The following is a 26,718-nucleotide window of genomic DNA, read 5'->3' on the forward strand; positions in this document are numbered from 1 at the left end:
ATTGAGCGGCATTGGAACATGAATCTGAAATCTCACAATGTCACAGTAGAAACTTCAGTCTCTATCTGGGAGTTAAAATCGTTGCATTTAGTGTAAAACTGATGTAGTCCATTGTGAAAAAGCACTTCAAAAAACCTAACAAAAGTCAATGTGCCCTGCAAACGATCACAATTCATGAATCACCCACCCATTCATACTGCATTCATTTACACATTTATTTTCAAGAAATATTTTAAATAATTGAAAAACAAAAACACTTAATTGAAACCATAGCAGACATGATTGATTTTCTATACCGTTCAACTCATGGCTGTACCCTTTATTAAACACATTAAAGTTTTCTGTACCGGTAGAAATACGTTTTCTTGTATAGTGTTATAATGCATATAACCCTCGCCCCCCCTGTGAAGGCACATTGCTGTGTAAGCATTTACATGGACGTCGAGGGCCCTGCGGTCGTGTCGATTTACAGTTTAAAAAGCGCTTTTATACTCGTTCAACTTAGATAAGAGGAGGGGGAAAAAGCACCCAGTCCGAGCAATGAAACCTCATCAAGCCTTTAAAAACAACAAAACCAACAATATTCTCAGGTTCAGAGAAGAAAGCACAAAGGTTTAGATGTTCCCCCCCTGACCGTGTTGCCTTAGTAAGGTGTAAATCTGTATTTTACCACGAGAGGCAAGGAAACAAGGTAAAGGGCCTGCAGATTTCTTTTTTTCGGTGTCCAACTGAAAGGTGTCGGAGAGTCTCTCTTCACTGCTGGGATAGAAGAGCATTTCTGTTTGCTTTCATCTTCTCCAGCCGCTTTACGAGATGGTTGTTGGTCATTTCCATTTCTTCGATCTTATCCAGGGCAGTACGCAGCTACAAATGGAGAAGAGATGCGTGAGGTTAACTCTTGACTGTGACTGCTAATACGACAAACAGTTTTCCCAGTCAGGAACAATTTTTTCCCCAGGTTACAATTGTAAGAACCCTGAATGTGTCACATGTGTCAATATCAGTAGCGGAGATGTGTTGGGTTCATACCTCCCTCTGAAGTTTTCTTTTCTCTGCTTTCAGTTCATCCTCTATCTTTTCTGCATTATCTGCTGAATTTTTATATCTGGACACCTGTCCTTCAAGTCTGTTTACCTGCAAGACATACAGAAAATTACAAGTTATACTAATATTCAATTTTAACAAGTTATTAATAAATAAAATAAAAATCTAAATATAGTGACAATATTTGTCACATGATTAAAATCATTTTACTGATTAATACATTTTTGAACTTTGAATTACAAACTCACATTTTGTTCCATAGTGGCCATTTCCTGTTCAGCCTTTGAGAGCTTGAATTTGTATTCACTTATCTGTCTATTGGCATCCCCTACAAGGAACAAACGGAGTTAAAGCATGTAAAGGTACATGTGAAGGTGTTAATTCAGACTTCAGTGTGTGTTTGTGTGTGTGTAGCGTGTCAGAGGTCGTACTCTGCATCTCGATGAAATGCAGGTCAGTGCCGTTCTCCATTCCTCGCTCTCCTTCTGTGTAAACACTGTCGATCTTTGAGTGTTTTTGCCTTTCTTCCTCCAGCTGCATCTTCAGTTTTCTGATCTAAAAGAGCACAGATGTGTAACTTCAACTCATCTATGCCAATAATCCCATTGAAATCATTCCATGTACAATCATACCTGGGACAAAAGTTCATCCTTTTCATCCGCAAGCTTTCGTAGTCTTACATCTGGAGTATGAAGACAGGAATTAAGCTTTATCATGCCATTGCTTCTACACTAATACAGATAAGCTTGACAGTGTATTCGGAGACTCACCCAAAGGTCCGTCTCCTGCAGACTCCAGCACCTGCGCTACCTCTTGTTTTACCACGGTGATGCCTGCGGTAGGGGACTCGTGGCTGACGTCTCCGTTGGGCATGTCCTCGGGTATGATGACCAGCCCATGTTTCTGTGAGAGCAGGAGAGGACAGTGTAAGAGCATGATGTATAAAAGACGTTTTTAATGGACACTGGCCAGTACGATTATTGCATAATTACGTTTATTTATAGGATACCTTATGTAGAATAAATTCTAAAGAAAAACTGCATGCGTCCTTCATAGAGAAAGCAATCCCATAGTGTACTGTGACAAGCTCAGTGGGGGAAAAAGATCCAAGCTGGCCAGAAATTACAGCTAAAATAGATCAAAATAATTCAAACTGACTACTTTAACACGCACAAAAAAAAAAAAAGTGTCCTATGAAATGCAGATCAAACAGATACAAACCAAATAAAAGGAGACGAGCGCAACAAGCCAAATGCTTTCCATTCAAACAATCTGTTTATTGTTGTTATACAGTGCTGATGTCAAGCTTCCGGTGCAGGACCACTTAATGGACGTACCTCTTCCATTCGGCTTTTCCCCTTGAGGTCAGCCAGCTCATCCCTGAGCTCATCTCTCTCATTCCTAATGCAACCAAAGTATTCTTTCTGTCTCTCTAACGCCTGGCCACGCACAGGGCAGGAAAAGAGAGAGGAGTGAAGAAAACAGTAGAGACAGCAGCAAACACACGCAATGAACACCACCTTCAGTTAGGACTGGGCGATATAGCTAAAAATAATATATACGGCGTATGTATATATATATATATATATATATATATAAAATGATTCTGTTTCAGTTTTACTTTAAAGGAATTCATTTTGGATTGATGTTTATATGGCTACTTTTATTTGTCCTTGTTCTGTTCTGAATACTGTTCAATTTAAAGGATTTGTTGTGGAGTGAGCTAAAATAGCCTATAGCTACTGTATGTTTATGGTGTTTGTAAACGTTTATTTACATTACATTACATTACATTATTTCTGAATGTGATAATTAAATCAGACAAACGCGATTTGTCCGTTTTCTCTCTCTCTCTCTCTCTCTCAAAAACGCAATTTTATATGTGTAGCATATTTTTGAACCATGCAGCAAATGTCTTAAAATATCTTAAATGACTTTTTAAACCCTTTAACTGATAGTATTAGTTGGTAAAAATTCTTATTTTCAGTTAACCAGTTAATTATGAGCATCCCTATTTGAAACTTTGTATTTCTGGCACTTCTTGTGTAATTGCCTCCTTAAGATGAATCGCTTGTTGTATTCCTCAATTGTAAGTCTTTGGATAAAAGCATCTGCTAACTGAATTAATGTGAATGTAAAAAAAAAATGACATTGATTAACCCATCACAAATGTTGCATATATTGCCCAGCCCTAGCTTCAGTCACAGATGGTAGGATGAAAATAGACCATGCTGACAGATGAACAGTACAGGAAGTGAAGAAGTGAGGTTATTAGTCTCTCTACATAGTGTTGCCTGTGCTTTTCTTCCAATCATCTTTTCTTGGATCAATTCTTGGATTTCATGCAGAAGTGAATATATTAGAAGTAAAACGAACCTTCTTCAAACACGCAAGTCTGGATGTAATCAATTTTCATGCATTATGTTCCTTTTACAGTTTTCAACTCTACTGTGTGGTACCCAACAATTCTGGTGTAAACAGCTGAGGCTCATGGGATACCAGCAGAGGGCAGCACCATGCATTTACAACTATTGAAACAGCCAATCAATTTGTGTAAACTTAAGCGTGCATACACTGTTCATAAATCATATTATATATATATTAGGGCTGTCAAACGATTAATCGCAATTAATCGCATCCAAAATAAAAGTTTGTTTTTGCATAATATATGTGTGTGTATGGTGTATAATTATTTTCTATATATAAATACACACACATGCATGTCTATATTTAAGAAATATTTGCATGTATATACTGTGTATATATATTTATTTTATATATAATTTATATTATATATAAATATTTTATATATAAATAACACATTTTTCTTAAATATATATGCATGTGTGTGTATTTACAGAAAATAATTATACTCCATACACACACATATATTATGTAAACACAAACTTTTATTTTGGATGCGATTAATCGCGATTAATCGTTTGACAGCCCTAATATATATATAATTTTATATATACTGTGTGTTTGTGTGTGTGTGTGTGTGTATATATATATATATATATATATATATATATATATATATATATATATATATATACACACACACTCACACACACACACATACAGTATATATAAAATTTGATCAGCCTTTTCAGAGTCAATCCAAACACTATCTCCTAAACCGTCATACCGCAATCTTTTTGTCCTTCCAGTTAACAGTTTCCTGCAGGTCAAACACCTCTCTTGTGAGGGTATCTAGTTTTTCCTGAAATTTCTGGTTCTCCTGGAGTTGTGTTTAATAAAGCAGAGGAAGAAAAAAAGACAGATTCAAAACAGACACTACAAAGCAGCAATGAGGCGGAACATATGAAGGAAGAAAACAGGAGGATCTTAATGGAGGAGAGTGAATGATATAGACTATAGAGAATCTAAACCTTCCTATTTCATCTATGAAGAACATAAAGAACAACACTTTCCCTTAAAAAGATTCCAAATCATCTACAACTTGATTATCCTGCAAAAGCTATGAAACGCTTAGTCTAATGCAGACTCTATTTTATTTTTGATGTTTTCAACTGAATTTATGGTCGATAAACCATTTCTGTTCTGGTCTCTACCTCGATGAGCTCATCTCGCTGACGAATGCCCTCCTTCAGCTCCTCTTGTTTGTGCTGTAGGACTGAACATGTGTGCTTCTGTCGCTCTAGATCCTGTCAATCAAAAGAAGAAAAAAAATACATTCACACATAATCTGCCAAAGCTTGCGCTGAGGGTTCAACACAGCAGGAAAATCAATTAATCAAACATAATATGTGTGTGTGTGTGTGTGTGTGTGTGTGTGTGTGTGTGTGTGTGTGTATATATATATATATATATATATATATATTTCTGTGTGTGTCACACATACATACATACACACACATATATACATATACATATATATATATATATATATATATATATATATATATACACACACACACACACACACTATATATGTATAAATATGTGTGCATATACAGTATATACACAGAAATATATATAAAAATATAATATAATAATATATGTACACACATTGGTCTGTGCATTGGCAATACACACAGCTGGACCATACAATGCTTTTTTGCCTGATTAATTAGTGCCAAATTAATCAAAACAGTTTTATTAAGCAACAGTTTTCTAGAAATGAGCAATTTAGTACAAGTACCTTTGATTTCTCCTCTGTTTCCCTGCGCAGCTCTGACATTTGCTCTTCCATCTCCTCTAAAACATCTTTGAGTGTGTCCACTTGGTAAATGAGGTTTCCCTTTTCGTTGTCCAGCTGAGCGTTGGATACCATGGCTTTCTTGTACTTCTCTTCCACTTCTGACAGAGATTCCTGATGAAAGGGAGGAAAAAATCCTTAACACAAAACCACTAAAAAACTTAATGACAGGCAAATAAACCAAGCAGACTCTGATCACTACACTGAAGATTAGATAAAAATGTGAAGTACAGGTAAAAATTGAAGAAGTAAAAGTGTAATTCAACTCAATGCTATACATAAAATTGAAAAAACAACAACCTTTTTCAACAGTCAAGGCCCTTTTACTAAACAGACATTCCTGGTCTTACTGTGAATTTTTTTTATGGCTCGTCTTTGTAACTCTTTCTAAAATGGTAATAACTTGCTCCTCCTCTTCAGCTCCTTTGCTCCAATCACCCGTCCAATGCAGGTTCATTACCGTTCAAAGGTTGAGGTTGATAAGATTTTTTTTTAGTGTTTTAGAAAGAGGTTTCTTATATTCACCAAGGCTGCATTTATTTAATCAAAAATACAGTAAAACAGTAATATTGTGAAATATTAATACAATTTAAAATAACATTATTCCTGTGACGGCAAAGCTGAATTTTCAGCATCATTACTAAAGTCTTTAGTGTCACATGATCCTTCAGAAATACTTTGGATATGCTGACTTGATGCTCACTAAATTTTTCTTATTTATCAATATTGAAAGATTTGTGTTGCTTAAAATTTTTGTAGAAAAACTGAATGCATAGAAAGTAAAAAAAAAACAGCATTTATTTGAAATAGAAATAATTTGTAACATTATGTCTTTACTGTCACTTTTGACCAATTAAAAGCAACCTTGCTGAATGAAAGTATTAATTCTTTCAAAAAAATCTTACTGACCCTAAACCTTTGAACAGTAGTGTATATACAGTAATGGCAACTACTTAAAATCACTTCTCAATAGATAAAATCAAATGTTTCCCTGCATTAACACTTGTTCATGTAAGGTTCCTTCACAGGGTCTTACTAGTATCAGGATATTTACTGCTTTAAATATCTACAGCTTCCAAATGTGAACTGTACAAACACTAAAAATTCTTCATACAGCTACAGCTGAAACATCCAGAGTAAAGGTGTGTCTGCGTCGTCCTCCATCTTCTTTAACAGTGGTTTGGAGTGAGGCAGAAGACTTCCATGTGACTTTGGAGCCTCTTCAGGCAACACGACACTGTGGGCTAAACGTTACTCTAAAGAGCTAATGTAGTGATTGAAAGACCCATGCAAGGCTCATGCTTTCAGACTAAAGAGTGCTAAATGTCTGGTGTGTTAGTGGAGGATAAGGAAAGGCATGCGTTGAGCTCAGGACCCTCTACCTTCAGCTCTTTAAGACCCTGCATGTATCGGCCCTCTACATCCTGAATCTGGTCCTTTAGATCATAGATGTCCTGTTGAGATGGATGAATGAATCATGGGAAAGGTTTGGCATTCACTGAAGGTCAGAGCGGTGACCTCTGATTGTACATTTTTACAAACACAGAAAGGGAAAGAGCTTCCCAAGGGCATTCAAACACAAAGAGGAAAGAAAGGAAAAGATTAACACAGACACAAATAAAACCAAATAATGCTGGGAAATGAACAAGTGGATTCTCTGAGATCAAATGCATTCAATAGGAAAGTATGATGCTCTATGCTTAGCCAAAATATGTTCAAAGGCAGGAAGATTCATCCTATTTAAAAAGCATCCCAGAGAAATCCGTATTACAGAGAGATTGTGTTGAATCTGTAAACTAGCTGACTGCAATAAAATATGCAGATAAACAACACAATTACCCTTAATTCGCTGAGAGAAGCCTCTGCATCCATAATGACGCTTCCAGCATCTCCGCTGCCCCGTCTAGAAGTGCTTCCACCCAGAGATGCCAGGGCAGCTGCGGAGAGCGCCGGGGTGGCACATCGAGAGGATGGCTGCAGGACACGAGAGCACCCATCAACAATGAATTAAAAGCTGATTCAACAACCTTAACACCTGTTGGTTACATTTATTTGCAAAAATGAATTTTTGAGAAGATGTAACATTTGTTTGCAGATGCAAATTGGTTGGATATTTTATCATCAAATGCAATGACATTCATACATTTTCCAGTGTGACTCAAGTGTGCAAATACTTTTTGAGGCTGCTGTATATTACCAAGAGTTTTATTGATTGATATTTAGAGGAATTAATTGTGCATTAAGCCTAACCAAAAACTATCTTAAAATGTTCAAAAGTACGGGGTTAGTATTTTTTTGTTTTTGTTAAAGAAGTCTCTTATGCTCACCAAGACTGCATTTATTTGATCACAAATACAGTAAAAACTGCAATATTGTGAAAAAGTATTACAATTTAAAACAAATGTTTTCTATTTGAATATATTTCAAAATCTAATTTATTTCTGTGAATTTTTCAGCATCATTACTCCAGTCTTCAGTGTCACATGATCCTTCAGAAATCATTCTAATACGCAATTTTTCTGCTCATGAAACATTTCTTATTATTAGGATTAATTTTTTATCATTAAGTTAATGAATCATTTATCATTAATACGGATTTATCATATTTTAGGATTCTTTGATTAACTGAACAGCATTTATTTGAAACTTTTGTAACATTATAAATGTATAAATACTATTAATGTAAATGTATCTTACTGACACTTTCGATTAATTTAATGCATATTTGCTAATTAAAAGTACTAATTTCTTTAAAAAAAAATTTTTTTTTTTAATATATATATATATATATATATATATATATCTTACTGAACGCAAACTTTTGAAATTAGTAATGACAACAACAAAAACATAAATCACTTAAACCCGCTATAGCTCCCAATCTGGAAATATTGACCAAATACAGATGAACTTTACCCTAATGAGAAGAGTAAAATTAACTAGGGTCTTAATTATGGCTCAAATGCCAGTCTACAATGGGAAGTGGAAAATGATCTCTCTTCCTCTTACCCGGCTGAAGGTGTCTGTAAACTGCTTGTCACATTTCTCATCGAGCTGAAAAAGAAGACGATACCATTACTCACATTGAAACTATTAGAAATACATACTTGGCGTAATTTCAATGGCTATTAACAGGGTTTTGCCTTAGTTAGTGGGATTCTACTTGCTGTAGTTCCAATAACTGATTTAGGCACACATCATGCATGTCACATAATTTAACCAGCGACATCCAGAGTCAGTGCTCTGGCCAGACTTCACCAAAAATCTGTTATAAAACCAAATGCACACAGTTACAGATACACACACAACAGTTGTAATGGTTAGAAGTATTTAAACAGGAATGATTTTCTGTGTTATGATCAAGGCAGTCCATAGCTCATTCACTTATTGTTGGAATAATACATGTAAGTGAAAGTTGAACAAATTCAACTTCATTTGATACCTTCCTAAAAGCGGTCGTTGAATAAAACACAGCAGTCGTCCAGTCAAATTTACTTATTAAGCCATGCAAAGTAAAGAAACTTTAACAAATAACCTATCCCTATAAGTCACCATCCAGTGGTCTTTAGTGAAGTTGTCACACCGGTTAATACTTCATGCACGTCTTGACTCACACTATCCAGGTCTGGGATGCTCAGATCATCAAGATCAGAGACAATGCTGCCCCTGCGATTAGAGCGGCTGAAATAATCAGCAGCCGTCTCGGAGATATCCGAGAAATCAGACAACTACAGACAGACAAGAACATGAGAAAGATAAAGGAAAAAAGAAGTAGTAATGGTCAACCTAAAGAAATAAGTTGTTTTTGATGTATTATTGTTTTAATGAAAACAATATGTGGTTGCATTGCATTGGTTAGTTTTTTTTTTTTCTGGCTCACCACACTATCCCTTCTCCCACGTCGACTCTGGGACACAGTGCTGACAGAATCGTCATCAGAGGATGACTAAAAGTTTAAATAAGGGTGATTACAGAGAAGAAAAGAACATTGGCACAGGAAATAAAACCAAAAACCATATGTCATGACTTAAGCAGAACTTGCAACCATTTCAAGGAAAAAGTCAATCTTTTAATAGCACTCCATTCGTATTAGTGACAAGTCATAAAACAATGTCATTGCTGCCTAAGATGTTTGGGAAATGAGTACCAAAGACACAAGCTGCATTCCTGTCGCACCTTCAGAGAACAAATGATCAAGCCACCACCGATGCATCCATATTTCATGCTTTCAGATGATGCTTTGAATGCAACAAAGAACTTATTTGAATACATTTCGGGACATAATATATCCACCATGACGGTTTTAACCTTTGACCAGGATGTTCTTTTACCAAGCCAACAACAACAACGAACAATTCACTCAGTTGTTGTTAAACAATTTAACCACAAGGGACACATTTCTGGATACTTACAAGCACTTTCACTTGAAAACAGCCATTTGTCTTATATTTCCCTCTCTAACATTTAGAATTCGACAGCTTCTCAGCTCCAGTGGCCTCATGGAATAGAGGCACATAAACAAATGTGTAGTCATGAGTCGGAGTGTTACTATGTGGCTATGGTTGTCAGGGTGTTGCTATGCAGTTGCTAAGGTGACCTGGGTGGTTGCTTGGTGGCCAAAGTAAAAAAGGTCCACCTCGAAGTCAAAAGTTTTGAGTCTGTAAGATTTTTTGTTGTTGAAAGAAATTACTACTTTTTAGCAAGAATGCATTAAATTGATCAAAGGTGACAGTAAAGACATTTATAATGTTACAAAATATTTATATTTCAAATAAATGCTTTTCTGAACTTTCTATTTATATAAGAAAAAAATTATCATGGTTTCCACAAAAATATTAGCCAGCACAAACTGCTTTCAACATTGATAATAATAAGAAATGTGTCTTGAACAGCGAAATCAGAATATTAGAATGATTTCCGAAGGAACACTGAAGAATGAAATGATACAGCTTACCCATATAGAAAACAATAGTTATTTTAAGAAGTAACAATATTTCACAATTGTACTGTTTTTACTGTATTTTGATCAAATAAATGCTGCCTTGGTGAGCAGAAGAGACTGCTTTCAAAAACATGAAAAAAAAAAATCTTACCAACCACAAACTATTGAACAGTAAGTAGTGTATAGCTCAGTCCGTGTAGGTCTGTGAAGGTTTTTATTTTTATTTTATAAACCTTAAGTTCAATTACTCAACACACCTTTCCTTAACATGCCAGGTATCATTCATGTTCGTAGCACATAAAAATGCAGGATGAGTTACACACACAAAGTTCAATACCTGGAGTTAGACTAGAAAGAACATCTTCTTTCAAAAGGAGTATAATACAGTAAAACACACACTGGCGTTTCAGAATCAACAAATGCATGATCAGCTGCTGTGCGACATGCTGCAGCTCAAGACACGTGACGCTCACCACAGGGCTACTACGGGTAGAGCTGGCACCAGAAGAATACCAGCTGCATTCAGAGGGCTGCGGGGAAAAACACTGACCACTGAGCTAACGCCGCTCCAGGGATATATCACATGATTGTTATTTTATATACTATGGCATGACTTACAGCTCTTGAACCATATGAACTATACAGACCATCGTCACATATGGAGGCCTGTCAAAACAGATCTCACAATTTTTATATGAACAGATGACAAAGAGGCTTATAAAACATCACAGCTGCTTGCATGTGATCAGTGGGGTTGTATCACATCCGATCACATGGCAGATGTGCTGAAAATCAGACTGACCACACTACAGCTGCGCGTCAGACCTGCAGAACTGCTGCTGGACGGAGCCTGTGAAGGTCAAACAATCGACAGCTGTCACATATCTCTACTAAACCGCTGAATCAAACAGATGATGCCAGACTAGCTTCTAAAACTGAAGGAACAACCAATACTGGAATAAAGACATTGACTAGACAAGAGAAATGAACTAGATAGATTATATCATATCGTAAATTTGCAAGTAGGAACTTTCCAGGAGGACTCAAAGATGTTTCCTACAAAAGATTTGCAATGTGAGTAATGAACATGCAGAAAGGAAGCGGACAAACCCGTGGCGTATAGGTAGAGGCGGTAGAGGGAGGAGGTTTGGAGTTCTTTAAGCTGGTGTAGTTTCTTTGGTCATGATACAATCCAGTCTAAGGAAGTGGTGTAAAGCAATGGAGAATGAACACAGATATCTGACATAGTAGTCATTATTCTCAAATATATCGTGCTCTTAACCAGGAAGAACATGTTAAAGATGATGCATGAAGAATGAAGCAGCACTTGAGTTCAGGATGTTGAACAGCACTAACCAGAAGGTCCTTTTTGGAGCTACTGCCAACATGTTTTTTGTGAAGATCATTATATACAGAGCTCTGGAAGGAAAGAGCACAAATGTGTAGAATTAATTTTAGAAGCAACAGAGCCTAGCAGGGCTGCACAATTTTGGGGGAAAAGTAACTAAGTAAAAGTAAAAGTAATTATTATACTGATAAAATTTATTGTGATTTGATTGTGATCTAGGTTTGCGGTGCTTGTTTGTAAGGCTGTGCAATTTGGCCAAACAAAATGGTTATAAAAAAATATTTTTTATTATGATTATTTAATAAAAAAAGTAACATAAGAAATATATCTATTTTTCACTTTAAAATAAAAAAATGAGCATTCAAGAAATATAATACAATAATAATAATTTTATTCTACAGTACAACTGTAAAAGAACAAAACTAATATTATTAAAAATAAATAAAAATGTATTTATTCTGTGTTTTCACTATTTCTCATGTTTAAGACTTTGTATTGGTAGCACTTCTTGTGTTATTGCCTCTTTAAGATTGTTGAAACGCATTTGTAAGTGTCTTTGGATAAAATTAAAAAAATAAAATGTAATGTAGTATTCATGGCTGTCTAATTTTCATCATTTTTTACACATTAATCCATAAAGCTTTAATTTGGGCAGAAAATCGCAGGGAGCTCCAAAAGCTTCTCTTTTATTGACAACAGTTATTTTATAAGCGATTCTCATTACAAGTTTAGGAAGTGGTTGGCACATTGTGTTCCCAAATGTACGTTAAAAGTGACCCAAACTCAGAGCAGGTGCAGAGATGAGTTTGTGTGGACTGTGGAGGAGTATTTACTGCAAACAGAGCCGCTCTTGAGACACTGAAAACACAGATCATAAGCTTCACTCTGAAACATATATTTATTTAATTAAATCACAGCCTTTGCCATTTGATAATTGCACTAAGTCACTAAGACTAAACCTAATTACGATTTTAGTTTTATCTTGATTAATCATGCAACCCTAAAATATCTAGTCATAGATGTACAGTTATGATCTCATAGGAGAATGCTGGAATGAACGAAGATCCCAGATCTTGCCGTCGCCCCTTGTATTAGTCAAACAGGAGAACTATAAAACACTTAAATGTTGAACAACTGACACTCAATGGAGAAAAAACTGGCATAGATACATACAGTGGAAAGGGAGCTCTTCAAAGTGGAACTACTGGAGACACCAGACTGCAGAGAAAACAGCAGTCAATACAATCACAATCTATGCTTGATATACATATAACATGAATTAATCCATGCCGCAGACATGCCATGTGCGCTAATAAGGGAGCGTTATGTCAGACCTTTTTGTGTTAGTGCCACAACACAATGAGTCAGTGGTGGTATACTTCATTTATAGAAAACCACTCAACTGTGCTAGTCATCAACAGCACAAAATCTGCCCGTGATGTCCACACATATCAGTCTTGAAGTAACCTGCATGCAAATCAAATGAGGCTCTCATTACATTATTCTTTAGCTGTCTTTTCACCTCCTTTTCCATGTATGAATATCAAAATTTGCTTATTTCTAGATTTTCCATGACGATGGAAACCCTGTATATCTTAATTAATAATCAGCTTTAGAATTAGGGCTGCCCCCTAATAATTGACTAAACGTTAGTTGACGAAAAGAGGCTTGGTCCACTAAATTTTAATTAGTTGGTTAGTCAGAAGAAGAAGAAAACTCCACAGTAATTGGCAAAGCCCACGCAGTGACATTGACCTCTTGAGTTTTCATACCATGTTAAGGCTGCTTGTGCATCTGCCTGATTATGTTTGCACTGATATTTCTCTTTTAAGCATTTCAGTTTACTGTATATGTATTTATTTGTTTCTTTATAATTTATATTTATGTCCTACATTTTTTTTTTTAAAGATAAGGCTGTTATTTATATTATAGGTAATTTATTTTGTTCATGTTCTGATCTCAGAAAAGGTTAAGCTATGTTTGCGATGTCGCTGCAGCTGGAGTGCTTAACTATATTTTAAATGCTCACTGTTATGGTTTAGTATTTTGACCCCCAACTAATGGCCTAAATGAACAACTAACAGCCAACTAGGGAAATCTCTAGTTGGTGGCAGTTATTTAATTTCAATAAAAGCCAAATTATTTGTTACAGTGACAATCTTAGCCACAAAAAGCTTGTCTATCTAAGAGCGCAAACAAAGTTAGTATGCAGTAGTCTAATTTAGAGTCATGACACATCACACACACACAAGAGAAAACCATGTTGCCAAAATACACACAATACAATGCTTGGAGCGAAGCACACACAGTGACGTACCACCAAGTCTCTTCTCCTGGAAGAACTAACCCGACTGGAGTGATGAGAACTGCTCAAGTCTCGTAAAGATGACGAATTTGACTTTGAAAGTAGAGAGAAATCCAATAGGCAAACATTAATTTGCAATTTCCATGGCATGATTGTAACATGTCTCTAAATGAGCTTTTAAAACTACTCTCCAAATGTTTGTGATTACGGGATCAATTTAAAAAAATGCTAAATACTTGGGCAGATTTCTATTTGTATGGCAGGTGCCAATAATTCAATTGAAACAATTATTATTATTAGTGTTCAAATGTCTCCAATATGACCTATTTCACACTGGCTTGGGGGTACATATTACTCTACACAGGTCATGAAAATGAGCAATTATCTTCATAAGAAAAATTAGTTCTAAATGTACTTTCATAAAGTCCAGAATCACACACCCTATAACTTCCCACACTCCGAACCGACGCTGTGTCATCATTTAATCCCTGTTGATGAGAGATTGGAAGAACAAAGGAATAAGACCAAAAAAAGGAACAAAATTAAAAGAGAAAGAGCAGGAGACAGACAGCAACATCAGGAGATACAGACCCGTCGGCTGTGGCTACTGGAATGATGACCATGACGGGCCTTTTCTGCATCAGCCTGATATAAAGAGAGTGAAGGAGATAGCATTTAAACAAAAGAACGCTGCACGTTTTAGGCTGTTAGTGTTAGCCTTCGCTGGCAGTCCTAAACAAACTCTAAACACACTTAACATGCTGATGTTAGGGTCTGTAAGGCCTGTTCAAATTTCAGGGCAAGCATAAAAGCTTACTAGCAGCAATATGACAATAGGGGCAATATAGCTAAAAAAGCCCTCAATTTTTACCTTTGACAAAATAGATTTTTATGCATTTGCTTTTACTGATGCAGTTAAATAGTAAACATCTATCTCAACATAAATTAATGCATATTTTCCATGGTGTTATTTACTGAATAAATAAGATTAATTTATTTTGATAAAAAGTAATATTGTTTTAATTAAAAAATATTGTTCATTGATATGCACCAATATAAAAATCATTATAAAATAAACAATTTAATAGATGACAGTGCAGGGTTTTGAAAACCTTCATTAAAGATCATAGCTGCTAATCATTCATCTCCAAATAAAATGTAAAAATTTATTAAAATCACTGTGATATTCACAAATGACAAATTCATCAGGAATGTATCACCCAGACCATAAAGTAAATGTAGCCTCTAGGTAATAGTTATTATTATACAGACAATTTAGAACACTGAGATCCATTTTTACTGTAATACACTCACATGCACACGCACTAAAAAAAAATTCCTGTGAAAAGTGAATCCAATGCTATCCTAAAAGAATACTATTTTTAGACAACAACAGGACCACAAGGGTTCTTTTATAAATTCAAAAGAGCACAATATTAACAAAACATGCATGTAAGCCAAATTCAATCAACTGAGTGTCTGAGAATACAGATAGCACACTCCCATCTGATGTTCTTTATTAGTTAAAGGAAAAAGTACATGCATGTTCAAACTGGCCTAATCTTTCTCATACCATCCATTGGTGGATTTGCCCCCATTTCCTGCTAGAGGAGGAGTGCTGATGGTAAGACAGCTGTGAGAGAGAGACAGCCACGAGACAAACACAAAGACTTCTATTGCACTTCAATATGACAGTGGATTGTTTGGTACTTGTGAATTTCTGACAGTGAAAAACATTTTACAAACAAAGACTCTGACGAATAAACCTTAGACATACTGAAAGCATGCACTTTGTAAACATATTCCTCCAACCAGGTCTGTGAGTGTAGAAACTCACAAGTACAGAAAACCGTGACAGATACAGCTGACATCGATAACTGAATCATTCACATGTGTCTGCAACCATTAAAAACACACTGTATTGTTAAAGGCCTGTTTCCACTTATGAGCTTAGTTAGTCAGCAAGCTAAATCTGGTTTTTGAATCTGGAACTATTTGTAAACACAGTCATACTTATTCTTCTGAACAAAAATGCTTAAAACAACACAAGCAAATTACTCAAAAATCTGCTCAGAAGATCTCTAAAAACTATCTTTCAGCTTTGACTTCATTGCATCGAAAGAGAGGTGACAGTCTGTAGAAGATCAGGCATATTCGGAACAAAATACAGAGACTGTTCCAAAACCTAGTGAACTGCCTTGCCATTTATAGTTTACATAGTCAGCATCCGAACTGAAATGGAAACTCATAAGTGATCGATTTGGAAAAAAGCTAAATAGTCAGCAACCCCACCCATCATACTAATAGTGCTCATCCTACAAGAGACTCGGTTCAATATTTCAATAGAGTTTTGCAGTATCATTTTTCGAAGGTAATGGCCCGTCGCAATGCATTATGGGTTTTCCTTCTCCATGAAGGATATATGCAAAGGTACATCAATTAGCTGCACATTGAAAGTGTGCTTATGATGCCTTAGAATGCTGCCTATACATGCAGTTCACTAGGTTTTAGAACAGAGGATCAGTGAAGGACAGATCTGCAGGTCAACAGACCTAAATTAAATAAGTATAGTAAACACATAGGCATGGTTCTGGAATTGGGCAAATGCACAAGAAAGCGTTATAAAGCCCTTGAGAAACTGTGCATTACAGGGGCTTTCGCAACAGGCAGTTCTAGGAACTTAGTTCTAGGAATTAGCCACCAGGGTGGTTCCCCGAGAACGAGTGGTTCCCTGGTTTTCTCCTGATTGCATTCGCACCGGCAGTAGGAACTCTGAAGTGACGTAAGCTGCGCTTGTTGTTGTGATTTCTTTTGATGGCAATGAGAACACCAGAGCCTGAGCTCACAGTGCTTGCATTCTCTGTGTTCATTAGTTTACGATCTGTTTAACAGTCCTGTCTAATAAGTTATTAGATATAACTGTTATACAAAGAAAGTAGACAGCATATGAAAAGGTATTAACATATGCCGTGTGGTTGATATCCAATGTTGCTATCTGAGCAGAAATACATAATCATGTTTTGCTTGGTCCCCTCAAAGTCGCGTTGGATTTTCTGAAGGTTAAGAGGCCCATCTATCACTGTTTTCCATGTTCGTAGAGTTAAGTTTCTGGAGTAAATATATAGGCTATAATATGTGTGTTTATACAGCTTTTTTAAAAATAGCAGGTGCTGGTTTTTCGCGTGCGTTCGGCCAATCAGCGTAACTAATGTCACTGGTAGTTCCTATAGTCCTGATTTAGACCCCACTCTGAAGTACAAGCTAATTAGTTCCTCCAAAAGGAGTTCCAAGTAGGGCTGCATGATATGAGGAAAAGCTGCGATGTGCGATAACATTGTTTAATATTGCGATGACGATATGACTTGCGATAAATATTCAAATGTGAATGTTAGCTATACTGTTCCCATGTCTTAGTGCTTTAATAGGTTCTTTGCGTGTTAGGTCAAACGTTTATTACCAGCCTGGTTCAGATTACACGATTTTAGTGTGGTTTTGGCACGATCCGTTTGACGTAGGGTGTCGTGGGGATTCGTAAACGACAACGGGCGTCGGGACGCAAGATTCGATCGTTTCATCTCGTATGTGGGCGACAACCTACGTCGCGTCTGCGATGCTTCACGACATCACGACAGAAAGACTAGCATGTTTAATTTTTTAACGGTCCTCCACGACGGGTTGAGTATGTGAGCGAGAGTGCGAGCAACAGTGAGTGTGTGTGTGTGTGCGAGTGAGGGACAGTGAGTGTATGTATGTGAGTGTATGTATGTGTGTGTGTGTGTGTGTGTGTGTGTGTGTGTGTGTGTGTGCGCGCGAGTGAGCGAGTGTGTGTGTGTGTGTGAGCGAGTGAGTGAGTGAGCGCAAGTGAAGTGAGTGAAGTGAGTGAGTGAGCGAGGGAGGGAGGGAGGGACAGTGAGTGTGTGTGTGCGCGAGCGAGCGAGTGTGTGTGTGCGTGCGAGTGAATGTTTGCGAGTGAATGTGTGCGTGTGATGGCTCGCGATGACTGGTCGGAAAGCAACGTGTAGTCTGACATGTTTCTTGTCCACGACACAACAAGATTTTAGGAGTCAAAATCGTGTAATCTGACACCGTGACTATCGTAACAGACACAAAAATCTTGTAATCTGAACCAGGCATTATTCATCGTGTCAGGCTGTCTGTTGCGATGTGTTCATCGCGCGAGTTCATATCGCGATGACGATGAAAATTCGATGTATCGTTCAGCCCTAGTTCCAAGAACTAAAATCGTTCTTAGTTCAAACTTCCGCCAATAGTTCTAGGTAGGAACTATTAAAAGGTTCCTCCAATGCAAAAGCCCATTATGTCATTCTATAGGCAGCAAGTTCAAGTGCCCTTTGTCACCTTATATGTTCTCTGTAAAACTCACCTCTTTCTGCTGTCGCTCCAGTTCTCTCATTCGGATGTCCCGGGCCTCTGCACGAGCAGCTCTCTTCGCAGCAAGTCTAGCCTCCGCCTGCACAAGAGAGAAAACAGAATTCATCTAAACAGCTGTAACACTAAACAGTCTGAACATGAAGCACTCTGTCTGGACACTTAATGGTACGCAAGACCTGAAATTTTGGATTTCAGTCTTATTATTCTCTGCCATACAGAATCTGAGTCTCATTGCTCACTCACTCACTTAAAATGCAAAATGAGCCAAGAATTATTACTGTGCGATGTGTACATTTCAAAAACAATGTTAAGATGCTACAGTGTAGTTAAAGATACATATTTCCACCAAGTTTAGATATAAATGTATGCATCTTCACTGCATTTTCAACTGTTGGTGGCATTTAAGGCTGATGGTTCAAAAGTCAGCAATCATAACAAGAACAGCCATCAGAGCTGTGGATAGAGCACATGCTGATGATATATATATGAGCAGCTGGCTCACGGGACCTATATTCAAACCAGAGTCATGTCTCCATCCTACTGGCTATCTTTCTCCCTCAACTTTCCTGTCTCTCTATAGTCCTATAAATAAATGCTGAAAAACACCCATAAGAAAAATAAAAAAAAGAGGGAGAACAGTCATATTTTCCATGCAACCACAGTTGGGGAAGCAACTGCTTCATAATACATTGGTAGACATGATATAAGAAGAGAGAAACCATGGCTGGGTGGGTATATTATACTTCACTGGACTGTTTAGTAAAACATTTAATAGCTTGAAGGAAGGCAGTGTTTCCCCTAGGATTTTTTTCGGGGGTGGGGGGGGGGGTGGGTAGACCCCAAACTACTAGTGTTGCGGAGCGGGCGTGTTACGGATACGTGGTGTTGTCATAGCCTTCAGAAGATGAGTAATAAAGCTCTCTGTCAGACCTGTTTTACACCATAACATTAAAAAGCATGTCTAATTAATTGAAATCATGAAACTTACACGACATTTAAAAAAAAAATTCTATGAAATGTTTTAATTTCCACACAAATTTGGTGTTGTTTATTCTGGTAATCAAATGAAGATATAAAACATTAATTTAATTTATTTTAATTTTTAAACTTTGTCAAACAACGTGCTGTACAATGTGCTTTACTGTTAAAATTAAAACATGGAAGAAATGTTTTGATTATTCCTTAAAAAATAAAGTTTTGATGATAATTTATTTGTATTAGTATTTGTATTATTACTTATTATTAATAATAATTACCCCCCCCCCCCCCCCCCCCCCAAACACTGGAAGGCATCTAAGAGTCCTGATACAAATCACTCAAATGGGAGTCCTGGGAAACCACACCTGTCTCTGTGACAGCACTAGGCTCTGCAAAAAAAGTAGCTCTCTCTTTTCAGCTTTTCTTAAGTGTTCGTGTTTGCTGTCGACATGTCTTTGGAGGGTGAGGTTTGGTAAGTGAGGGGGTGTGGCTGAAGCAATGGGGGTTGTCTATAATTCACGTCTATCAGAAGAACGGCTGAACTCGATTACACCATCTTTAACTAGGTGAAAAAACAACAAACATGATTCAGCAACAGTGTCTAATTTAAGATCAACACATACACTCACTCCAGGTAAACACATGCTGGATGATTTCTGACTATCACATTCCTCATGTGACACACACATGCAATATGACCTGCTTACATTTCCCAATACCCTACACAATAATTAATTACATCACATTCCAATGCAATTATGCCTTGATAGAAAAGGACAGTGACTTTGCAAAGTATGCAGCCTGACAGCAAACATTTAAACAAAGCTTACGGCAAATCTTTAAACATATGGTGAGGTTAGAGAGGGTGGGCTCGGTGTGTGTGTGTGTGTGATTCTTCTGCTCAGCACCTGTTGAGCTGTCTGACAGCTCACCAGAGGAGCTCAGCTGAGCCCAGTGTCTCCAGCTCTATCTATAGACCAGCAGAGCCTCCGTCATGAGACTGCAACAGGAAATCTGAGCGAGGAGAGACACTTACTTCACAACCTCCAACATAGCCGTTCATTTATTAGAGACAGTCTAACTGTATTCTGCAGAACAAGTGAACTCTATAGTGGGACTGACCAATGAGAAGCCACAGACACAATACACAATAAGCTTATCGAAGTCGGATATGGAAATGTTTGTTATCGAACTGTAGAACTGTGTTATCGAAGGTCACAAAAAAAATGCAAAGTGTCTATATTTGAACTGGTTCGTTATTAAAATGTCTTGACGTTTAACATGCATCTAAATTTTTAGGATTCTACAGTCCACGAGTTTTTTTTGCACCACTTGAATGTGATGAACTGTTAGTTTAAAATAACGGCAAGAAAACATGTTGTTATACTGGGTTGTCTTTGTGGACTGCAGGCAAAACAAAGCACAACCACTGTAGTCCGATTCACAAACAAATGACTCATAAGTCAAATCTTTTAATGAATCATTCAAAACAACTCTCGAGTTGCCGTCTGAATAAGTCTAACAAAACCTTCAGAGAATAAACTCACTGAATCCTTTAAGAACACAACAGAATCAAACATCTGACTCAAGTACTGAACTGTAAGTTATGATAATTTCAGTGATGTCTGAAATTTTGTGTACTTTAGTGAGGCAGTTTATGTGCATTGTGCAATAATAACATTATATAGCCTAATGTTGAACAGTTCCCTAAAGTGAAAATGAAGCAGTCAGTCAAGTTAACATTATTTAGCAAATGGATTTTCACTGCAATCAAAAAGTATATTATAAACATTACTAATCTAACAATTCAAAAGAGAAAAAGCTTTTTTGATATAGCTTTTGTAGCAAGGGCGCTGCCATCTTGCATTACTACAACCTGTGACATCACAGGGTTGGTTGTCTTGCCTGAGTTCAACAGATACAATGGTAGAGAGACAAGACAGACAGTGGAGGACAGACAGTGAAAGATAAAGACAGAGACAGTGAAAGATGGAAACTGAAAAGCCACAGGGCATCAGAAGACAAAAAGCAGGCCACTATTGCATTGCTCCTGGATGTAAAAGTTAGTTTAAGTTGTAAGCAGTTAGTTAGCTACACTATTTTTCTTGCATGTTAAATTATTTTCATCACTGTATAAGGTAGGTATGCACTTTGAATATTACACCTGGAATAATACTATTACAGTATGTTGACCTATTTCAACCTCACATTAAACCTTAGACAGCAGTGCAAGCCAGGAAATAGCTAAAGAAATATCACACCTTGCCCTAGATACTCCAAGTTTAGGGGACTAGCTCATTCTGTTGATTTGTGGCTAATGGACCATGCAAATCACTGGCATTTCAAAGTGACGAGACTGGCCAGAAACATAAGTGACCTCCACAGGGGGTCACACGACTCAAATTTACCCGAAGTCACCTGGACTATGCACAGGCAAGTCAAACGGCATGCTTTCAGTTAGCAGAGACTTCTGTTAACCATTAGGGAGTTTCCTCTGCAGTAGGCGCAAAATGGGTGGATCAAGAGGCAGGTTCAATGAAACAAGCAAGGGGTTTGTGTGTGCTGTAGGTAGACCGTGATTCATAATCTTTGGACTGCATGGGTGGAGTGACTCCTGAACTTTTAGATACAGTAGATCTAGCAAAGTATTTCCTAATGTAATAGGTCAGCATGCATTCAGCTTCCCTCAACTGTAAAAACGTGTGACTGACTCAATGGGTTGAAAAGTATGTGAATTCCAGCAATGCACAGAACAAGATAACAGATCTCTCTCACGGCAATACTTATATATTTAGATATTCAACAAACATCTTCAGTGTGGCTGCAGTTTCACTTCTGTATTACAATTCACACCCTGTACCATTAGATTTCTGTTTCCTCTTTTAAAACATCCTTATATGGTCCACATTCAGGTTGGGAGATATCCCTGTTTTTTTACAGTGAGAGTATCAAAAGGTAACAACTGCCTTCCATTTCCTCCGCGTTAAACGCTGAACAAACACTTGACAACACAAACACAGTAACACAGAACTTGATATTGTTTATCGGGAATTGATAGAATCATTTGCAAACCGCTTCTACCTCACGTGAGTGACAGGTTGCTGGAAAGGAGGCTTTATTGCTCAGCCCTCATGCTGCTGCACACATTTAATCAGAGAAGAGACGTCGCTGTAATGGGAAGGGGAAGTTAACAAGATTACAAGGGGACATGAGTATTAAAAATGTGCACAGATAAATTATTTATAATAAACTGCAATATTCCATAAAAATATATATAATTGTGGGAATTCGAAAAAAAATCGAGTTTACTAATTCTGCAACAGCGGAATAATTGATTGGTGAAGTCGACTAGTTTATCAAGATTTGTTCTTTTTTTAGTTTTATTATTTTAAGTGCCAGTACTTTAATCAGCATGCTGCGCTTTAGCTAATGCTGTATCACAGCAACAAGAAATGCATGCGTTACTAATAATGAATATTGTAAACAAATAATGAAAAAGGATGCAAGACATCAAACTCTCTCACTCATGATTTTATATCTGGCTTAGCATCAAGATCATCCCATTGGGTCACATTAGCTATGCAATTATAAATTTTGGGTCATACAAGTTCATTTCAGGTTGAAGTATCCCAGAGCACAGCAGTCAAAAGTTTTTTTTACTTGTGAGAGTGACGGGCTCACACATGTGCGCTGCAGAAAAATCTGAGACAAGTCCACACTGGCTGCTCCCTGCTCAAGCTGTGAGTCAAACTTCATCAGCTGCAGCTCCAACTGGCAGAACCTGAACGTCCACATATTAACACATCTCAGCAGAGCTATTAGGGACTGACCAACAAGATAATGCAGATCCAAACAATGCAGACTACAGTGTAGAGCTCACAAAGCAGACGTTTACCGTAACCCTATAAAGATTACTGCATCATATTTGATACACGAGTTTCTAAGGCCTCTAATCTACCAAAAACTATTAGTATACACTCTACAACATGCCTTCTTTTGCCCTCTGAATGACAATTCATATTTTTTTTTAGCAAGTAAGGCCTTTTAGCATAATTGTAAAAACATCCACCTTCAGTCTGTTATCTGAAATATGTAATGATTTTTTTAATAAATTTAAACGCAAGAATAACTTTAATATTGTAAGTAATATTTCAAGATGAACATTTTAGACTGAAGCAACTTGATTATCCAAACATTTTTTTAGAAATAAAAAGCACTATATAAATAAAGGTGACTTGACTTGAAAAATCATGTTCAAATGTATCAAATATGATAAAATAGGATTTTAATTGTTCATTTCTCAATCATCACTTTACTGCATATGAGCCACTCCTTTTGGCCATATAAATAATAAATCTGTACCAAATTGCATATTTTCGCTCAGCCTTACTATCATACTATATGTGCCATAAAAGCCTGATGTATCACATATGATACCAAACAAAATGCATATGCAAACTTTTTTTAACTGTTAATAAATAAACTGTTCCATTAAAAATAAAAGATTTTTCTGATTATCTTTCCATATGTCAGGCTTTACAGGGTTAATATTTTCATCTTGGACAGTCACTTAAATTCAGTTAGGCTCCCCATTTGAGATGTCATAACACGCCCTCTCTCTAAAACGCCATCCTTCAAAGACATGCCAGCAAATCCAACGTCAGCAAACCCGAAAAGGCACGATGATTGACAGCTGGAGAATGTTTCTGATTACAAGGTGTAGTCTGCTCCCCTGTGTACTTTTTCACTGTTTACGGAGCCTAGAGTTGTCACAGAGGCAGGCACACATATTCATGTCATGTAAAGACATTTTATGTGTGGCGTTTCAAAAAAGCAAAACCTTAGTACTCTCAAATATCTTTAATGGGACATCCGACTTAAGTATTTATACAATGACAGAAAAACACAGCTCTGTTTTGATGGATTAGTTCACCCGTTACCTGTTGTTCCAAATCTGAGTGATTTTTTTCCACAGTGGAAAACGTAAGGAGAGAGTCTATAGAATGGCAGTCAAACTCCAAAAAGGTTTGACATCACTGACAGCAAATGCCACTGGTTCTCTTGTGTCACGTGGATTGAAAATGAGATTTGAAAGCTACAGAGGATTGTATGATTATAAAGTCGCCATGAAACAAAAAATGACAATTCTTGTTTTAATGAAATATTGCAGTATTTATTATAAAAGATTAATCTTCTGTGCACATCTTTTCTTTTTTTTTTTATTCGATGTGCCCTCGCTAACTTTATTTAAAATAATTTCCCCTCCTTCTTGCAGCGACATCTCTTCTCTTCTCTGCTGACATGTTGAAGTCAATAGCAAACAACGATTCAATCAATTCCCGATGGACAAGATAAAGTCATGCCCTACCATTTTTTTCTCATTCCAGAAGCCATTTCGCTTGTATATACGTCACAATAGAGACTATAAAAAGACTATCACAACTTTCGTTTCATGCCGACTTTAAGCAAATAACACCTGAATTTCAATCGGTTTCTCTTTTTATTCGCTTAATCCAAAATCACTGGATGTTTTTATTGAAAACACATACAAGTAAGTCATATGAGATTGCAACAACATCAGGGTGAGCAAACGACAACAGGAGTTTCATTTCTGGGTGAACGCTTCCTTTATTGTGGTCACAGGAAACCACCAGCCACAAGATGACAACAGTGAGATAAAAAGGGGTTACAGGTGAACACCTCTTACCTCTCTGGCGATGCTGCTCAGAGCCTCATCCTCCGCTGAGAAACGGTCTTTAATCGGGGCCCGTTTTCGTCCTGATCCTGGTGTCCCCATGTCAGCAGCAACTCCACAGCTGAATAAAGATCAACTTGCTTCCCGGAATATTCTGCAGATGAAGACAATGATTGGCAGCTGTCATCATTTAAGAAAACACTGAATGAGATGTTTACGGTAAGGCTTTGTGTACAACATAACCTTACTGACCAGTTTGTTGAGAAAATGAAGCAATCTAACTGCACGCAGCAAAGACATACAGTAAAGAAAATTGCACTGGCAGTCCTTTTTCACTATGCTGGTCAATTCCACTAAATTCAGCAAGCCATCTTAGTGTGTTATTTCGTAAAACATTTCAAATGTATGTTAGATAAGCCTGGCCTCTCACACTATCTCACACACCCACAAATAGAGGCTTTAGTCATGTGTGTCTGGACTCAGAGCTGATTAACACCAGACACACAACACACACCTCATAATATAATGTAACAAAGCAGAGAAATATCACAGCCACGGAAAGACTAATGTGTTTGATTCCTTAAAAGCAGCTTCATCAGTTCTTATTTGCTCTTTTGTTAGCCAATTAGTTTATACAATGACAGTCATTTAATAAGCACTTTATTTATCTAGATAAATAATACCTGAATATTAAGTAGTTTAACCAAAGAATAGCGCGTACGATAGCCTATATCATGCTAGTCTGTATCATGTAACGTTAAGTTATATCAACCAAACCCATGTTGAATGTGTCAAGATATTTTTATAACAGTTCAATAAAAATACATTTATAAATAAAAATCTATATTTGTATTGATATTTCTGCTGGGGTGCTAAATATAAACCAACACTCATTCAGATGCGTGACAGACTAATTTAAACCACTTTATTTTCCCGAAAACAAATAAATAACATATGCGCTTCAGCATTAAACACATGTAGTATTCCCCACACAAAGCTAAATGTGTTTAAATATTTAAAATGATAAATATGATAAGTAAAATTCTTTATTTTTATGACTCTAGTTAGCAGTTAGCCTGCTAGCTTGTCCTCAAAGGCATAAAGTGTGTAAATGTCACTCAAGTCTCGAGCCGTTCATTCGGACATTACATTTTAATGACCTGTCTGGACTTTCATGACAGTTGGTTCCGTAATGCCGGTTTCTTACCGTTTCTCTCCGTCACTGTTCCGCTCGAGACTAGGGTCGGTTCTGACTGACTGACTGGGACCCGGGCGCGTTCCCGCTGACCAGGGTGAGCGAGTGCGCACGTGCGCGTGGCTGTTTGAGTGAGCGTGCGCGTGGCTGCGTGACAGCCACAAACTGACACTGTCCGTCACCTCAAACTTTCCCAAGAAAACGGCCCAAGTTAAGTCACAAAAGGCTTAAAAGCAGCCTACCACCGCTAGTATGAGTTTAATTTCAAAAAAGAAAAAGACAGTAGATGGCGAGAAAAACCGATACACTACCTTAATGGTCGTTCCTGAGAGTCTGAAGTGTTTTTTCCAGCTTCGCGCTGAAAGTCCCGGATGTTGGAAAAGAGGCGTGGTATTCGAACACGCCTAACTAACTCTAGTCCCCTAAACAGAAAACTATTCAGATTGAACAGAATCTTGTGTCATGTCCTTGTGTAATATTGTTTATCCCCCCACTAGCCCTTAGCAAATGTTGTTGTTGTTGTTGTTTTTTTGTCAAAAACTTTTTAGGCTATACATGGTTATATTGTCCATATACTTGTTATTCATTAATAAT

General features: G+C 37.1%; 1 protein-coding gene across 10 annotated transcripts; it reads right to left on the reverse strand.

Annotated features, from left to right (window-relative positions):
* Positions 1-196: 196 nt before the first annotated feature.
* Positions 197-26,511, reverse strand: lrrfip2 (leucine rich repeat (in FLII) interacting protein 2). Of its 10 annotated transcripts, XM_079854930.1 has the most exons (28): positions 26,137-26,282; positions 24,942-25,083; positions 18,249-18,335; positions 15,438-15,497; positions 14,456-14,509; positions 14,305-14,352; positions 13,877-13,957; positions 12,733-12,777; positions 11,568-11,630; positions 11,322-11,408; positions 11,014-11,061; positions 10,830-10,877; positions 10,685-10,741; positions 9,150-9,215; positions 8,884-8,997; positions 8,279-8,323; positions 7,109-7,243; positions 6,652-6,723; positions 5,213-5,383; positions 4,623-4,715; positions 4,196-4,288; positions 2,382-2,483; positions 1,815-1,947; positions 1,677-1,726; positions 1,476-1,599; positions 1,293-1,372; positions 1,030-1,134; positions 197-864 (listed from the first exon to the last, which is right to left on the reverse strand). In XM_079854930.1, exons 2-28 carry the CDS (start codon positions 25,029-25,031, stop codon positions 754-756), a joined length of 2,262 nt encoding a protein of 753 aa, XP_079711056.1. In that variant the 5' UTR covers positions 25,032-25,083; positions 26,137-26,282; the 3' UTR covers positions 197-753. The 10 variants fall into 10 exon arrangements, with proteins under 10 accessions (XP_079711056.1, XP_079711059.1, XP_079711058.1 ...); XM_079854933.1 differs by lacking the exons at positions 10,685-10,741; positions 10,830-10,877 and adding an exon at positions 26,436-26,511 and having other exon boundaries at positions 26,137-26,312; XM_079854932.1 differs by lacking the exon at positions 6,652-6,723.
* Positions 26,512-26,718: the final 207 nt, after the last annotated feature.

This window comes from Squalius cephalus (genome assembly GCF_949319135.1).
Source record: "Squalius cephalus genome assembly, chromosome: 21".
NCBI classification, from domain to species: Eukaryota; Metazoa; Chordata; class Actinopteri; order Cypriniformes; family Leuciscidae; genus Squalius; species Squalius cephalus.